Below are 18,906 nucleotides of genomic sequence, written 5' to 3' on the forward strand. Positions count from 1 at the left end.
ATAAGTGATTTCCGGTAAAGGCATGATCACAATTTTACGTGATTTGTATATTATATGCCTTCAGGAGCCAGCTTTGCCCTCAGTTTGAGCTTCAGTCACTGGCAAAGGTAGACCGGCTGGACGTGTCTTTAGAACGGTCACCTCCAGCACGCGCTCGTTGCCATTCGCAAGTGTTTTTTTTATGCGTGTGCGCTTGAAGTGCCCATTTCGCCAAATGTTGTCGAAGGTAGGAAGCTAGTGCTTGAGGCGGGACAACTGAGCCTGCTCCGCGCCGTTCTTATTCTCTCAAAGACTATAATATACTTAGAAATGACGGCTTGAAGGATGATTGAAACATAATTGGTGTTATAATTATTTGTTTATATTTTAACAACCGTAAAAAAATGCCATTTGTATTTACTTGTGCCGTACAAAATGGATACTTCTATACTTCGTGTCCCCAGCTGTGTGCAGTTCAGGCGAAGGCGACGCAGGCGAAGAGAGTAAGGGCCAGCACTAGGAAGGCGGGACGGGAGAGAAGGGTGAGGGGAGAAAGGGACAGCCCTTGGAAAGCTAGAGAGGAGAGAAGGTTTTTTTCGTCTTCCCTAGCCCTCCTAGCGCTTTCCCTTTTTCGCCTCGCCTGGCGTTGCCTTCGCCTGTACTGCACGCAACTAGTGACACGGAGTATAAAAAAAGCTTTCTCGAGTACTCCGGCTAGAGGGACAAGCTCGCTCTCTTCAGACTCACAAAGAAGTTCTCCGTTATTTCTGACGTTCATTCGAACCAAAGCCGTTGGCGATGGGTAATGGGAGAATGGTAAACAAACCTCGTTTCTCTCCATGAACATTCCATTTAGGTAAATGCAAAACGTCGAAATGCACGAAGTAAAAAGGAAATCACTAACCAAGCGTTTTACTAAAATTTATATCGCAGGCTTTACCTACACACGTTGCACAACAGTAAATTTAGACGAATTTAAAGTTGTAGGTACGTTTCTAATATATTAGCTATAAACTAAAGTCATGTGTACGGTTTTGTGAGACAAACTGCGCCTATGGGCTACTCGGGAGGATTGGTTTCATTTAAAGTAAAGAAACAATCATAATATTTGGGGTACGTGGATGCACTTACTCGCCAATGGCTGATCTGCATAGCCGGCACCATCCCGGAAAGAATGGAGATGTCATGACCCACGTGGATGTGAATGTTGCAGTACTGAGCCCTGACTCGTTCTTGACCAAAGTCGTCGTTCACGACCGTTTCCACGCACTCATCATAGGCACCCAGATCGGCCGACGTCGCCTGCAGGAGTCCGGTAGGGTACTTCCCCGAAGCGTCAATTACTGAAAAACCAATGGAACATGGGCTATTACCTAAATCGAACTAACAAGAAATGAAAGACACACAACATTTCACGGTTAAGATGGCTTAACATACAAAAAAAAATGTTTCTGTAGCGGGCTTGAAATCACGCCCCTAACACATCTTTTTCTATGATAAAAATAGCAAATGAAGCGACATCAAGCAGAATTAGCTAATTAAGTTTCGCTTGTACTTTAATAATCTAAACTGTATAGTGTATTCATTTTCTTTGGACATAATTTAGGGACTAGATGTTTCTGTCGGCTTGTTGTATATAAGCTGTTTTTGGGAGAACAAGAAAAAAAAAAGAACTTTCGTGAGGATTTTTTTGCACTGGGGGCAAGTTGGGGGCCACGGAGGCCACTGGAAAAGACGGGAAATTACTTTATTAGTAAACTAATTAACTAAGACGTTTTGACTAGAGGTTTAAGTTTCAAGACATTGGTGTATATTGAAGTTAGATTATTAACGTATTACCTCCTTTTAGTCAAACTGCAATGTGTAATTTTGATTGAACGTCGGTAGCTGGCACTACCGGGCCATCATTGTAAACGACTCGAAATTAAAGCTAGCCTGGCGAAGCGGGCCTGTGACGTCGATTCCTCTGGTCTGCACCTCTGCACCGGCCCCGTAACACACCTGTCCGTGACGCAGGCGATGTAAGCGGTGCACTACAATCGCAGGGCGGAGGGATGGACATCGCAGGCGCGCTTCAGCGGTGTTCTTTTCATTTTAAGCTATGCGCAAGGATGATATTTCTTGTCCTGTAGCACCCACTACGAAGCTTTAAATCTAAATTTCAAGTCATGGCTAGACCAGACAGAGGTTGATGGTTGATTTCCTTAGCTTATGGAGCAGGTACAAGACTAGCGGCTGCAGTAAGGCTCCCGCGCAGTTTTTCCGTCAAAACGTGCGGCAGTGATGCATGTGCAACGAACGCCCACTGCCGGCAGGCGCAGCAACCGCGCGTTGCTATTTGTGTCTACGCAGCGTCCTTTTCGAGGACGCTGCGTAGACAGCCAATCCGGCACGAGCGGCGTTGCCATGCCGCAGGTCGCCCACCGTTACAAACAAGCCGCCGGGCAATCTGGCAGTACACTGGAATACGTTGGCATGTAATACATAATTAGTAGAAACTACAATGCTCGGAAGATACGCTGATAAAACTGTCTTAGAATTTTACGGCGTATTTTGTACCGGAAACCAAGAGGAAAGCCAGTGCCTTAGTGCCCCGTACATAAACCTGGCATATACAGTTTTATTTTCTAAACGAATGGTCAGAAATATGGTATTAATATTGTGTGTTTGTTTGAGTACATCTTGATTTGAGAGTGTACTTTGTCCTGTCTACTTCCTTGTCCTTCTTTTGGCGCTTTTTGTTTAGCACGTGTGACTATTTGTACCGAAGTGACGTCCGAAACCACCCACCCCTTGTTCACAGACAGCTGAAATGCTCTCTACTTAATACACCCTCATTGGTTCCAAAACACCTTAAAATTTCCGTCCGGTGTGTTACTCGGTTTAATACAAAACGTATATGCGGACTCGATGGTGCGCGCGATACTTTATCGTTCATTCAGTCCATCTGCTCCGAAATGACACCTTAGCGGCTCCGACGTCACGCCTCCGCTGCCGCTCTGTTTCACCTTACGATTTGCGTATGTGTTTACATTTATTTTCCTGATTATTTCAGTTCCGTCCACTATTGTTAAAAACTGCTGGTGCAAAAAACAATTTTGACAAAAATATAGATCTCTTATTAGATATTGCTGTCAATAACACAGAAGTCATCGAAGATATTCGAAAAAATGAATCATTGTTTTCGACGGCGATTCACTGTGTACGTAATTTTATTATTAGGGCCTGTTCTGATATATTTGTCCCTCCTTTGAAACATGTATTTAATCTACATTTTGTGAAGCGTATTTGCCGTGGCTTGTGGAAGTTTTTTTATAAACTATCCTTAGATCTGGCGTTCAGTTACTAGTTAATAATTACCGTGCCGTTTCGTTATTGTGCACTTTCGCGAAGGCTTTCTAAACGGTTATGCATAACCAGATCTATATTTATTTAAGTAAAAAAGAAAATCAGTACCATTCAGCATGGTTTTCTGAATTGAAAGTTCGTAGAAACAAAATTGTGCTCTTTTCCAGATTTGTTTGTACCGATGGACACAAACAGGGGCCGAATTGATGTACATGGTGAACCTAAACAGCGCAGAGGGCAAACCCAAAAGAAGGAACTGTCCTGTCGTGTATGTTTTATTTTTTGTCCTTGTCTTTTGATTTGCTTTTGTTCACCATGTATAACCACTACCAACTACCTTGGCTTTTAAGTCTATGCCAAATTGATGCAGTAAATTTTGACTTGACGAAGGCGTTTGACCTGGTGGATCATTTTTTCCTCCTTTATAGAGCTGTTTTTGCATGGCCTGTGCCCTAAGTTTTGGGAATGGTTCAAGAGCGACTTGCGTTTACACAGTAACGCTATTCGTGTTGGAAACTCATTTTCAAAGAGAATTTTAACAACTTAAGGCCTACCCCAAAACTGGGACCACTGTTGTTTATTTTGGTTTGCAAGCGATATAGCTTAACATGTAATGCATTAGACTGTCCTTTTTGCTTACGCCATGAAACATTCTTTTTAAATGTTAAGAAATATAGTGACTAATTTATTGCAAACGAATAGTGGTCCGATTTCCCTGTTGTGTGTATAAAATTATTTCTAAATAAACTTAAGAAAAACTATTATTTTTTTGTTAATAAAACGTAGTTTTTCTGTTCCCTTCTGTGCTTGAGGGCATGGCGATAGATCGTGTATCTCGCGTGAAAGATCTTGGCGTATATATTTATAGTACTCTTTCATTTACTAAGCATGTTTCTAAGAACATTGGTTCCGCGATAAGAATGTTGGGAATGATCACTGGTTTATCACGTTGTTTCTATCCACCAGTATGTGTCGCGCCCCTGTTCTGCAGCCTCGTATGCCCGGGACTTAAATTTTGTTCAATGAAAAGGGTAAAAAGCATAAAGAAAACATAAGGACCTTAAAGGCACAAGGACGACAGGATGGGCCCTATTCTTATCAGGTTCAATTATCTGGAACTCACTATTTTTATCCCAAGTAGCAAGTATAAAAAATGCCCAGAGAAAGCTTATTCGAATTATTTAAGACCGGTACATTGGTCAAAATTTGTTTTTAGGTTGGAATCTTTGCTATATTTACTTGGCTTGAAAGGCTTTAAAAAAGGAAAGGCTATTAAAAAAAGTTTCTTCATAAGATAGTGAATGGCACTCTTAAATCTGAGAGCTCACTTGCTAGTATTGACTTTCATATGCCCAGTGAAGCTAGTCGTCATTTCTTAACATTTATCCCCCTAAAGTGTGTGAATCATCACCATTATCATGAATGCAGTCCAATTTTAATACCTTAGGCAATTCTGAGGCAGATATTTTTCTTGGTTTTGTTAAACTTGAGTCCGCCTTGAAAAAGTGTATTTTATATGACTCAGAGCTTGTGTATCAATTGCATCTGCTCCACAAACTTGTATTCGAGTCTTCTTCCATGTTTTTGAACATTTTAATTTGTGTTGCTTTAAACACAGACTATAGCGCACCACGCACAAGGTTCCATGACTGTTTGCTGGCACCAAAAAGTGTAAAACAGTAATATTGTTATTATTACATAAAAACAACAACCTGACAATCATCCTTAGAATATCCTATCATTTAACATAATGTTCCGTAGTCATCCGCGAAAATTTGTCACGTGACTTTCTGGGGTAAACTCGTAGCGGCCATTTGTCTATCCTGAGGATGTCCCATAATATATGCCGAGTATTGGCACTAGAGCACTGCACGGCCCGGAATTTCTAGGCCCGGCCCCACCCAGCCCGGTAGAGGCACGGCCCAGATCGGATCGAGCCCGATAGAATATTCATTTCTAGGCCCGGCCCGACCCGACCCGGAAGAGACATTGCCGGGGCACGGCCCGGGCCCGGCAAAATTTTTAGACAGAAGCTTGAGCACGGCCCAAGCCCGACAAATTTTTTTTCTTAAATATAAGCCAGAGCCCGGTTTGAGCCCGACAGGTTAGATATATGAGCTCAAAAATGTTTGCAGGCTTTAACCAAAAACTGTCTAAGCATAAAGCAAGCTTATTTGATTTAAATTTCTTTTAAACTTAGACCGCGTGCTTATTTTTTCGTTTGTCACGATAAATATCCCGATTTAGGCGATGTATGTTGGAGAATATGGGCGCAATATGCACTTCATAAGTGATTTTTAAAAAAAAATAAAGTGGGCAATACTTTATTTATGCATTTCTTGAAGAGATGTTGGACTGTTCGTTTTTGATTTCGTTTCACAAAGAACTTTTTTTTTTTGGTGGTATAGTAAGGCCGGCAAACTCACGTTTTTGCTTACCGTTCTTTTTTTTTTTTTTAGTTTGACAAGCAGAGAAAAAAGACGCTCATGTTGTACCTTGCGTCAGGAGTGCCCTCGTTTTCTTGACCGTACTTTCTCACTATGCTGGAGGAATCCATACCTTTCCATTTATCCATGTAAAAACTTTAAAAAGAAACCTGTTTTTTTTTGTTTGTTTTTTTTGAACGGCGACGGTAGTGATTTCGCATTTCGCTTGTATGCTTTAACTGAACCCTAAAGATGAATGAGCACACTTTTTGTTATCAACAATTTAGAATTTGCGGCTCACGACTGCCCAGCCACGGCCCGGGCCGACCCGGGCCGGCGTGGCCCGAAAAGTATTTTGTTCAAGGCCGAGACCGGCCCGGGTCCCAGAAAAAGCTACTACCCGGCCCGAGCCCGGCCCGTGGGCCGGACCGGGCTCGGGCTTCGGGCTGGCCCGGACCTGTGCAGTGCTCCAATTGGCACACATAGCTCGGATATTGCAATATCGCCATGATATTTCTCAGGGATGTCCCTTGGATGTACTTATGTTGTCCGGGCACGCCGCACAGCGACGCGGCGCCGCTCGGTTCTTGCTTCATGTGTGTCATACTTTCATATGACTCGCCACCGACTGTCGCAGCTGTGTACAAAGTTCGTTGGATTAAGTCTAACTCACAGCGAAGAGTCGCGTGCTACCGCAGGCAACTTTCGGCTGGAAGTTACGCGGGAAACTTACGTGATCAAGAACCGAGCGACGTGGCGCCGCCGAGCGATGCACCACGCGCAAAAAATCGCGCAGCAAGACAAATCCAGTCCGTTACGCCGCTTGTCACCGATCGCGACGCCTAGGGTTGCATAACCAGACTAGGCCCTTTCAGAAATCCAGTGCCACCTAGCGGCTCAAATATCCGTCTTAATTTCTGTATGCTAATGGCGATTAAAATGTAATACCTATTCGTCAAAGGCAGACGCCCGAGGGATGTTCTTCGCTGTACCGTTATTTCTCTAAATCTAGATTGACCCAAGATTGCGGAGACGACAAAGAAGGCTAGGAAGAAGGAAATAACTATTTCCGCTCTCTCGGTTAATTCTACAATTATGAACTTCTACCAGCTCGGTTGCAACCTCCCGTTTTGTTATTTCTCTATTTGTTTCAGCTGCTGCTCGACGGCATAAACGCGTCCGTGAAAGAGAACATGGTCGATGTGTAGGCGCCGACGGTTTCACTCCGGGTGTCAGGATCAACGAACGTCAAGCGGCACGTAGTAGAGAACGCTGCCGAGCCAGGAATGGACACGCTGGTGCGACCAAGCAATTCGTGCAGCTCCTCCGCTAGAACGTATTTTGTGCTAGCTGTTCTGTGTGTGATCGCTTTTGATTTATGCGAGATACGCGCGATGGAACATCACCGGAATTTTAGTCAGTAACGACGCAATATCATCCACATATCGTACCAGCTGAGGCTGTCTGTTTACATCACGACGCCTTGGCGTCTGGGCACTTTTTTGTCCCACTCGAGCGTTACGCTTTATTGATGAAATCCTGCCCATTAACACATTATATGTTAAACATTATAACGCAGTATACGTTTTGTTGTCTGGTTAAAGTAAATAATGCTTATCTTTGTTTTTTGTGTACGCTTGTTATTGCACCCACTCAGTGCTACGGCGTATAAAAAGATTACAAATATGCATCAGAAATAGGTTTGTTATTATTGGTATTTTCCCCTTAGTGTAATGTATTCTCAAATTTTACTTTGTGCAAATACGCTTCACGTACTGTTCACATGCCCATCATATACGTATCGCAATACGTACTTTTACACGTATTTTAGCATTAACTTTCAGCCATCTTTGCCAGATATCCGAGTATTGTCTTTTCAATCAAGTTTAGGGTATTTCTGTCCATCCGCGGTTCGATTCAAATGTGGTTAGCTGAAGCACGAAATTTTGCGATATATACCTCCGTTGCGGTATATAATGGTGCGATATATAACGCCTCCTTAAAATGAAAAAAAAATATTTCGGTCATTGTTGAAGGCATGTTTTCGAGCTTAAGATACAGAGCCCGAAACTAAACCTTAGGCTATCTTAACAGGAAAATTACACGTGTTAAGATATCTAGAGATAGCGAACATATATCAAAGTCTCCATATCCAAAATGTTAGCATATCGAACAAGATGGCCCATCACCTTAGTTCTCAAAGTACAACGCTTTAATTTAACGAACGGTACTGTACATTTTCCAATAGACACTATCATTTGAGAAACATTTGATGGGCTGACTACTATGATTCGGAATTTTGGCAACGCTACTGAAGATGATTTTCAGATGTATAGCAGACCAGCAGTTTTCTCAAAAGACCACAAGAAAACCGCGTCTCTTTTGTTTCATTTGAAAGCAGTTTGAAGAAAATTATAACTACCAAGATAACCACATATTTCAAATTTTTTTTAACTTATACTCTCCGCGCGCTTGGTTACTACTACTCACATCGAAGTGCCCAAGGTTCCAGGGCTCGAAGTCCGCGCACTAGTTTCAGGAGGCCGACGGTGCAGGATGATGACACGTCCGCCTGAAGCAGCTTTCGCGTTAGCGTGTTGGAAGAGCCATCCAGGAGGTTGCCAATAAATCCTCGCAGTGCAGTCATCACGTCGGGCGGCTTCAGAGTGGTTGTTTCTTCTACGGCACTTTGGTTGAAGCACAAACCAGACACTATGAAGCACATGAAGCATCCGGCAGTCAGAAGAACCATCATTTTTTTTTAGGTCAGCACCCCGATAAAGAATAAATCTTAAGCTGACGCAAAACTTGATATTTTGAGAACTACACGGATTGTGACAAGAGCTGACTTAGCAAAACAATGAATTTCACGAATTGGCTAAACGTGATGAAGCGACAATGTTCTCTAACTTTCTTATTCTGTCACATGCGGCTGAAAGTTTAAATCTTCTGAACTTTGAAGACACAAGCGTCATGGCGTTCACGGTTTTGCTCTTTCACTTCGACGAACCACAGAACACCTTGAAAGAAATCGTGGGCATAGAATTGCCGTCCGGAAAATCTCCAAGAAGGACAACGGAAAAAGAGTTCGTGTCACGCACGTTTCAGAATCTGAGGACACGAGGATAAGCTTCTGCAGGAAGTGTGAAAGCGTACAGGCAGAACGAGAAGCAACAAACAAGTTTGTCCTGCCTCAGGTCGACGAAGCGAATCTTCTGCACCTATAGATTTTTTTTCTTAACTTTTTTGTGTTCCATAGTTTTTGCTTACTTTCATGACCTCGCGTGTATACAGTTCGGCTCACGTGGAAAGAATGCCCTTTAGCGGAAAACGTAATAGAATGGCGTGACAATCTAAGAATGAATCCACCCGCAAAAAAACCGTTTTTTAAAGTTTATTTTCTTTAATTCTGGAGTTGAGGGGCCATGTGAAATACTGCTGATATCTGCGGCAGCACTAATTTCAGCTGTCTCGAATTACTCTATTTTTGAACAGAACTTAGAACAAGAAGGGCCGCCAACCAGCCTATGAGCGAGACACAGAAATTTCGCAGGGTTGTACATGCTGCTACGCTCCTCGGAGAACGACAAAAAGTACTGGTTCAAGACGCAGTCACATATTGGGTGTCATCGTTGCGCGCCATGCCCCGAAAGCCACGGGTTCACTTTTGCGGCCACCTTTTATCAGGGGTGGAGTGTCTTTCACATGGCTGAAAGCGCTTGACCACTTACCAGAGGTGGTGGCCAGAAATGATTAGCATATGGCAGTGTTGTACAACCCTTGTGCCCACAACGTTTATGCGATGTCTTTCTCTTCGAACATCTGGTTAACAAGCTAAAAAAACAAAACAAAAAAAAAAACACGAGCGATGAAACTTTTTTTTAATATACACAAAAATGTAGATATGTGCTCTATGGTAACTCACTGATTAAGAAAGGCTTGGTGTCTCTTTTGAACGCCAGGCGTCCAGCACAAGATCAATGACATTCGGAAACAGGCTACTAGACACTGCCGCTCGCCTCACGCGAGCGTTTCCAACACTGCCGCTCGCCTCACGCGAGCGGCAGTGTTGGAACCTGAGCCGCTCGCGTGAGGCGCGCGATCTAGACTTTTGGGGTAAATCACCAAAGGTGTCGACCAAATGTCGACACCGGCACATCGCTAGAGTAGGGTGGTGGCTGAGCGCGTGCGCCGTGATTAGGGCGCGTCCAACGTTAACTCGCAGTTATTCGACAAGCTTCTGTGAACGCTTTGCGCTTTTCCGTGACGCGTTGGCTCGGTTGTGCTCGCTGTGCTATCAGCCCGCGCTGTGGACAGAAGCGACGGAACCGTTGGAACGTTGAATACGCGTTGCCTGTGGTGGAAAGTGATTCCATCGTGGTTTTAATGGCGAACATAACGTTTGCGCGGAAGTTCGTGCAAGAAGAGTGCGTCGTTTGAGAGCAGTCCTTTTCCGTTGACCGAGGAGGCCTTGCCGCCTGCATGGTGGCACCAGGAACGCTGTCCGCCCGTGCCTGCTCGCATGCAGGCCACAGAGATGAACCGTTTTTGAATGACGTTCTTCCGGTGAGCTTGCCAACCGCTAGATCTAAGAACTCTGAGCGCATTGGCGCGTTACGGACGGCTGCGAACGCCCAATTGTACATACGCCGAACTTGGCGAGTTGCCGCGACCTGTTACTCTTGTGACGACTGCATGCTGCGATTGGTTTCTACGCGAGCAGCCTGACGCGCTCCCATTGCCGAGTAATGCCGGTTCAAAATCTGCCCCGTTTTCTAGTACACTGTACTTCGGCGGTGCTTTCCTACGCGCGCGCACGGTGTGCATGAGACTCTGTAGCGAGGTGGACCAGCTGAAACGCTTCCCTGCCGTTCTTCCATTGTCAGTGGCCAGATAATTGCCCCGCAGATTAAAGCAGTTATTCTGACGTGGCACATGCTTTTGCATGCCGTTCCCAAAAAAGGTTGTCGTCTGGTTTTTTAAACCTTACAGTTGTGCATCATCAAGACTGCCACTCGCCACAGACGCGTAATATCTTTGGAAGAAACTGCTTGAAGCTTCGGGAAGGACAAGCAGACGTTCTTGATGGGGTCAAGGAAGAACATCTTTGGCGACTGACAGTCTTGTTGAGCTTGTGATAAGGTAAACGAGAACCCATATGGCCACCTTCTTTAGGGAAAGTGTAGAAAACCTAGTTGCACTTCGTGCCAACTTCTAAATTCGTGCAGTGATTATGTTGATTTAGAGTAAGTGTCTACATTTTGTGTATATTTAAAAAAAAAGGCAGTTTTCATCACGTTCATTTTTTCGTGACCAGTTCATCCGAATTAAAAAAACACAACAACCGTAGGATGCTTTGGTTTTTGGAGAAATATTTTAATAACTTGAAAGGCAGCTATTTTAGACTGCTTCCAGCATAAAGTTTACTGCAAGGACCCAAGTAGTATTAGTTAATGAGGCTAGAAATTACTTGGCAACCAAGCTTTCCCAGTGCTACTGTGTCTTTATCTCGTGCGATATGCTCTTGATATACCAGGTGCGCAGGGACGCCATCTGGCTTTCTATCACACTGCTTCTATCCTTAACAAAATATAGCCGATGTTTCCTCGATCTTCACAGTGAAAAACGTCGAGGCTTTCGTGCTCGATTGCGTCTCCTCGGTAGTGGAGTTCCAGAAATTCTCGGTAGCTGAGTGCCAGGAACAGGCTGAGTATATTCTTGCTGATATCCAGCTGTTATGGCTTGAGGCACCGCATGGGCAGGAGCACCTTGTGGTAGAGCCTCAGCGAAAGCGGGCACAGTCTCACCAGAGGGAGCGAAGCCACGGGACAGCGGGGCAGTGACGAGTAGACACTCACATTTTCCCAGGGGCGTCATCTGGCTATCTATCACAGGCAGCTCTTGAAAAAGACGCCAGTTGCGCCGTCGAGGAAAAAAGAAACAAAATCAAAACCCTAGCCGAAGTAGCTCGATCAAAGTTAAATTTCCTTTTTTTAACAAGTTAATTTTTTTTACAAGCTAAGATATAATTAGATACGAAGCCGTACTAATAGTCAATTAGAACATTCTCGGAACAAGACAAGTAGTCGTCACAAGGTATTTATGTGAAACCAAACTGCTAGCGATCCTCCATGCATGGCTGCTCGCAACCTATTCGGCGACTAAAAATGAACCTGTTAGAGAGACACTGACATTGTATTTACCTTCGTGGTGTGCATAAGAAGAAAAACGTTATTAATGAAGCAGTATTTTACGACGTCATTAACTATGTTGTGAAAATTTCTTCAACATTTCCTCAAGGATCGGGCGAATCGAAAAATTAATACGTCAGTAAGACGTCTAAGGATATAAGGGCATTTTCAGACAAGATCGAACAACCATGTTCGGTAACCATTTTAATTTTGATGAAAAAAAAATATTTTGCTGGCTTTATGCCCAGAAGTATAAAACCAATCCTTGTTATCAAAAAATTGTTTTTGTGTTTGCGAACAAATTTTGTAAGCACCCTCTCAGACACGTGCACTTTTTGCGTATCGCGCTACGTTGACATTTCGGGCGGCTTCCCCAAAAAAACTGTTCTGGCTACGGGTCTAGAAATATTCTCAGACAAATAAGGCACAGGAAGGATTTACAAAAAGTATTAATCTCCGAGTATTAAAGTTGTTATTGTGAGAAACGAAAACCGCAAACTCGGCACTTTGCACAATAACGCTCTGGATGAAAGAATATTTTCTTCGTATCTATAAAATATAAGGTTTTCAAACTTTGCAAGTGTGTTGCCTTGTAAATAGTTCATCTTTGCTTAAAATATTGTTGTGCTCTTTAGCGCGAAAATTTACAAGAATTGCTCACACAGGGGCATTTAACTAAAATGCATTATTTTGACAATCATTAAAAAAAAGACTATCTTTAATACCTTTCAAACTCTCTGAAATTAACGTTTATAATAAGTACTAACAGAGTCTGCAAAAACGTCATGCAATATTCGTGTGGCTTTTAAGTTATAAAAGGAGAAATATGGCCGTATTGACGCTAACGCGGTTGCCATAAATGGGGCGTGCACATACCCGTTCTTCACAATTTTATTATTATTATTAAAAAGCGTCAAAATACTACGGGTGGTTAGGAAAAGACAAGTTAACAGGACAAAGGAGGACGGTAGTTTTGAAGGGAAAATTGCTAATACATTTTCGTACAACCGACCCAAAAATGTCCATGGACCGGAGCTATTGAGGTTCGCCACCCTGTAACATGCTTCGCACTGTCTGTTTCAATAGCTGGCGTTTAGCGTCTCCGTCTACGCGACACAAAGGAAGCAACCGGGGCGACTTTGGAAACAGATAAGCCTATAAGCTTGGTGGTAACATAATATCGGAGGTAGGGCACGGCAGAACCTGAACCTGCGGCCCCTGTAGGCGCCGATAGATCCGCCGCTGTGGAGGGCCGCACAATGCGTAGAAAATAAAAGATACTTAAAAAAAAATCCGATTGCCTGAGATTGTTTGTATTGGGTATTTTCATAAAGAATGAATGACCATGTCCGGCCGACATTTTCTTTTTCTTTTTACCAAAATATATATTTTATTTGTGTGCAACCGCAAAAACATATTCAAACGTTTTTTGTGGAAAATAAAATTTCTCTCGACGAAAAAAAATCACATAGTCGCTGTCGGTACACGCGCTCGTTTTTGCGACTTACGTGAAACCGTCCTTTGGGATATTTATAAGAGAAAAGTTGTTGTCGTCTTAGGTTTAATATTTTTTTTTCTGCAGAGACTCTGCATAAAATAAAAGGAGTTTAAATGTGCATTATCGGTTACGAAGCAATTCAGAGCTTTATGAATCCGGATCTTAAAAGACTGTAAATTCAATTTTTTTAAATGATTACGACGGGTCTGTTTCATATTCGCATAAATTGTCATTAAAATTGAAAACGATAACCTTTCTAAAAAAAAGATACACTGAAATATAGACAGGTTACCGATTTCGCAATAATTGCAAAGTCAGTTTAAAATAAAGGCCATCGTAATTTTTCTTCTACTTTTCAAAGATCAAGGCTCACAATCTGTCCTATTGGGCCCTTTAAAAAAGCTTCGCAATTTTTTTTTTTTATTTTTTTTTTATTTTACAGAGTTTTAAATATACAGAATTGCCGTAACGGGAGTAGAGGAAGATAGGACGTTGCTGATTTCAAACAAAGGCAAGCAAGGGGTCGAAAATGTAGGAAGTCTGTGAATAGAATGCACAGTGGCAGGAGTTCGTAAAAAATAAGAATTCATGTAAAAAATTACAGGTGAGCTTGAAGCACAAGTCAACAATTTAAATACAAATTTCAAGGATCACTGAATTTCAAAGCCTACAATTCGTTGGGAGGCTGGGCTGCTGACGCCCAGGTTTAAATAGTGATAAGAAAAAAACACATGTTTAAAGTAGTACAATTTAAACTAATTTAATTAATCAAGATCATGTGCGACATTCGGGGCTTGTCGTAAGTTTTCTTTTTGCCGGACACTGACCTGAGTTGGTCACGGCGCTCTCCTGGCACTCCAAGGAAGAAATTTTTTTTTTTCCGTTTTGCCGGTAGCGATTACTGTTCGTTTCTTCTCAGTGGCACCGCAAGCTCGCGACCTTGATCTGCTTTTTGCAGCCATAGGACACTACTTTTAAAGAGATATATTTTCTGCGTCGACTGTTCTTGCTAAAACAGCTGAGGTTGCGAACTGTCGGACCGGGTACACTGCCAGAAGTGACACGACTAAATTCAACGCACAACGGAAACAGAGTCTCAGTCCTTTGCTTTCATGTCCCTGAACGCTTTGACGCCAGCTTTAGGGAGGTGGATTAGTTTCACGTTCGGCAGTTTAGTGTTCAGTGTGGCAACCGTCTCTGACGCCGACTTGATCACCGACTTGGTGGGCCGTCAGAGGCTGTACAACGTTGCCTGGTGCTTGGCATGACCCCCGATTCAATCCCAGGCACTCTTGCCATGTCCAGTTGCGGAAAAAATACACCTCGCTGACGTGTACTTGTGGCTCTGCAGCTCGTGTAGTTGGTACTTGTTCTTAAAGTGGCTTGCTGCACCATCAATTAGGTATGTCACATGAGCGTACCCAAACTGGATTTCACGATTCTCCGAACCATTGTCTTATAAATCAATTTACCGACAATTTCATTCAACAGCGATTCTTTTTCATTCTTTTTATGTATCTTTATTTTCTGCGCGTTGTGCGGTCCTCGTCTGGGACGGATATATTGGCGCTCACAGGCAGCGCAGGTTCAGGTTCTGTCGCGCTCTACCTCCTATATAATGTTACCGCCAAGGCTGTACGCTGATCTGTTTGCAATGTCGCTCCCATTGTTTTCTTTACGTCGCATAGGCGGAGACGCAATACGCCGGCTGTTGAAACAGGCGCCGCGAAGCATGTTACAGGGGGCTCACCTCGATTGCTCCAGCCCATGGTCATTTTTGGGTGGGTTGTACAAAATTGTATCAGGAATTTTCTCTTCAAAACTACCGTCCACCTCTGTGCAGTCAAGTTGTCTTTTTCTGGCCACCCCTTAGCATTTTTACGCTTTTTAATGATAATGAAATCGTGAAGAACGGGTATGTGCACGCCCTATTTATGGCAACCGCGTTATCGTCCGTCTGGCCATGTTTCTCGCTGTATATCTTCAAAGCCAAACACATATTGCGTTATTTTTTTGCAGACTCTGTTAGTTAATATTATAAACGTTAATTTAAGACAGTATAAAAATATTAAAGACGGCCTTTTTGTTGAAATGATTTTGAAAATAATGCATTTTTAGTTAAATGCCCCTGTGTGAGCAATTCTTGTAAATTTCTCCCGCTAACCAGGACAACAATATTTCACACAAAGATGAAGTATATACAGGGCAACACACTGGCAAAGTTTGAAGACTTTAGCTTTTACAGGTACGGAGAACAATATTCTTTAATCCGGAGCGTTATTGCGAAATGTGCCGTGTTTGAATTTTTTTTTCTCAAAATAACTACACTCTTACTCGGAGATTAATACTTTTTTTTCAATCCTTCCTATGCCTGATTTGTCAATGAATATTTCTAGACCCGTACTCAGAACAGTTTTATGAGGGAACCCGCCCAAAATGTCAACATCGCGCGATACGCAAAACGCGCAGGTGACTGAGAGGGTGCTAGCAAATTTTTTTTTGCAAAGACAAACTTTTTTTTTCGAAAACAAGGGTTGGTTTTATTTTTCTGCGCATTAATTTATCAAATATATTTTTTAACCAAAACTAAAAATGGTCACCGTACATAGTTGTTCGATCTTATTTGAAAACGCCCATAAGTTAGTTTTTTAGGTAAGATTTTATGCAGTAAATTAAATCCTATAAACCTCTTTTGAACAAGGTAATTCAAATTTATAGCAAACAAATATGATTTAAATGAAATAAGATTCCGCTAAGTGAAGGAAATCTGACTTACTTGATCGAAAATGTTTTTTACACCCTGCCTATAGACCGTTCCATTAGGGTCATAGCAGAGAGGGTAAAAGAGAAAAAAATGCACTCCCCCTCTCACCCCGCGAGCCGTCCGCTCCGCCGAGTGGGCTGTAGCTAGCGTCCGGCTGGGGTGCAAACTCTGTTTAAAATCGCGTCATTTTGGAACTTTCTAGCGCAGATGCGCAGATTTTGGTATGCCAGCTGTCGAGTAATATTATGCTAGATAAAGAGACTCACAGGGTCCGATTGCGCCGTTAACAGCGTGCAAATAAAAGAAAAAATAGGGAAAACTGTGTCAGATTGGCCGATCTCTTTGGCGAAAAGTAAATCCGGTTGCTGTATTTTTTTTTATTATACAAAATTCGTACTGGTGTAGGCCTTTAGCGACCATGAGTGGAGGTCTGAAATAATAAATAAAACGTGCTCTCCTGCCGCAATACACGCAATAGTTGAGGGTAGTACTGCCGGCTGACTCAACTGCTATTTAAGTAACGGAAAAAAGATATGCTAGTTGATCATTTCGCAAAATAGAACAACAGAGAGCTATAGGCTGATTCTGGAGTAGCCACAACTATTCTAAGAACGCGAACCACTTCACAACGGCAGCCACGAGCGAGAGTTCGATGTTCCGTACAGCCCGCCGATACAGCCCAAAGATGGAGAAAGGCAACCTCCCGGTTTGTCGTCTGCTAGCGGAGTCGGGCGTGTGCCCTCTCTCTCGTTTTACCCCGCCGAACCCGCTGAACTTCCCGGATGTGTGGAGAGGGCGCTGCGGGCGAACAAAATGGTGCCGCCCAGAGAGCGCTAAATGGAATGGTCTATAGCGCAGGCATGAGTCTAGTATGAAGGTACATGCGCCAGTCAGAGAAGCATTCTGGGCAGGGTAGTTATGTTTGCTCTGGTTTCTTTAACTTGTCCTGCATTTGCGAACACGTGAGTGCACGTTTGTAGCTCTATTACGTGCACGTACGTCTAGCATGCACGTATGTTTTTTTTTTTTTTCTTATAATGCAGCTAGCGTATGATGCAATTCCTACTGTGCTGCTTTTTCGCGATGGATGATGTATGCTGCCTCTGCGTACGGGAAAATTTATATATTGCCGTTTGAGTGTTTGTGTTTTGTTTTGGAAATGTCGATGGTTTGTTGTATTTCTGGCACTTGACTGACCGAACCGAGGTGGCTCAAATTTGGCATGTGCTTGTTTCGAGTCCTTTTGTGTTTACATTTTCCTCTCTTTGTTGATTCGTACTAACACAAAAGACTGGTAAAGACTGTTACAACATTTTTAAGGCTTTAATATTTTAAGATGTGAAAGTTCCTTCACTGCCGCGGAAGCTGCAAGTTTTCTTGAACAAAAAAAAGAAAACGAGTAAAAAGCTATTCTTGTAAGTAGCTATATCGGAGAAAAAGATTCGCCAATTAAAGGTGAACTGCATTAAAAACGTCGACCGCATAAAAATGGCTGATATCGCTTTATGGGGTCAAAATACGGTGATACAAAAAATATCACGTCGAACCGACGCCGCCGTTCCGATTAAAGCCAATTTAAAGCATTTTCTACCAGCTGGGTTAGCGGCCCGACAGCGGTTGAGCAACGCTGGCGTGGGTGAGCTGGTGAAGAAACACTGGGCTATAACGTAGGTTTCGTCCTATGCGGACGCTGCGGACGCTTTTTTTCCCGTGTCATTCAGAGTTTCTGCTGAAGGCAATAGGTGCTTACCGCGAGTCGAGAACTGGGCTAGTTTGTAGTGACGAGGAAGAAAAAAACAGAGCACCGGACAGGCCTTGACTCTGAACTAAAACAGAAAAATGAAAGCTATCAACAGAGTTCGTGACCACACTTGTCAGGTTGCATAATGGCAATCGTACGGGGAAATTAAAACGACCATAAACCCCTTTTTGAATAGCATGCTGAATACGGCAAGTGGTACGCTGCGTTCCTGCGTTCATGCAAGCTTCCATCACGCAATCAGTAGTGTTATAACCAATAATCGCGAGTCACAAGTAAAACAAAAATTCGTTGCGCTCAGCGTAATTGTCGGGATACGTCAGTTATTATCGTCAGATTTTTTTTGTCGTGGGCTATATAGTTTTTTTTTCCCCACCGGAGCTGGGAACGAGGATGAACGGTGCATGACACTTAAGCCGACAGCGCTATACACGTTTGCAAGCAGGGCATACATCTAGGCACCACTCATGGTGGTAAGCCCGTGCAATCACACGCCTGGCAAGTTTGCCTTTAGGCGCATGGGGCACCAGCCGGACGACATATTTGCAATCATCTATACCTTGAGTCTAGTAAACACAAGTCCGGAACAGCTTTAAAGAGATCTCGAAGTACGCGAAACGCGGATGATATCTAACAGTCGCCGCTCGATCGCAGGTCCCAGCAGCTCTAACTAGCGTGCACATAAAGGAATGTTAGTTTTAACAACTTAGACCGCTTGTGGATACCAACTGTCCATCTGTCTTCCGTTATATCTTTTTCTCTTGTTCCATGAGCAAGAAACAAATACAGACACACTGCACCTGCACTGACCGCGTCATATTATCTGTAGCAGTCTGATTCGCTTTTCGGCGGGCAAACTTATAAATACACACTAACACATACAACATTTGGTGCATATTTACGAAGTGCAGCGGTAAAAAAGAAAACGTGCACCTTCTGTT

At 43.1% G+C, this 18,906-nt stretch overlaps 1 protein-coding gene across 1 annotated transcript in view; it reads right to left on the reverse strand.

The window, feature by feature from the left end:
• LOC115324825 (nose resistant to fluoxetine protein 6) overlaps window positions 1-8,508 on the reverse strand; it is an 80,252-nt gene extending 71,744 nt beyond the window's left edge. Inside the window, 2 exon segments of the mRNA XM_042292901.1 lie at window positions 1,170-1,322; window positions 8,244-8,508. Coding sequence (XP_042148835.1) covers window positions 1,170-1,322; window positions 8,244-8,508 — 418 coding nt within the window.
• Between the last annotated feature and the right edge of the window lie 10,398 nt (window positions 8,509-18,906).

The sequence above is a fragment of the Ixodes scapularis genome, unplaced genomic scaffold, assembly GCF_016920785.2.
Source record: "Ixodes scapularis isolate PalLabHiFi unplaced genomic scaffold, ASM1692078v2 PGA_scaffold3__209_contigs__length_174095766, whole genome shotgun sequence".
Taxonomy (NCBI): domain Eukaryota; kingdom Metazoa; phylum Arthropoda; class Arachnida; order Ixodida; family Ixodidae; genus Ixodes; species Ixodes scapularis.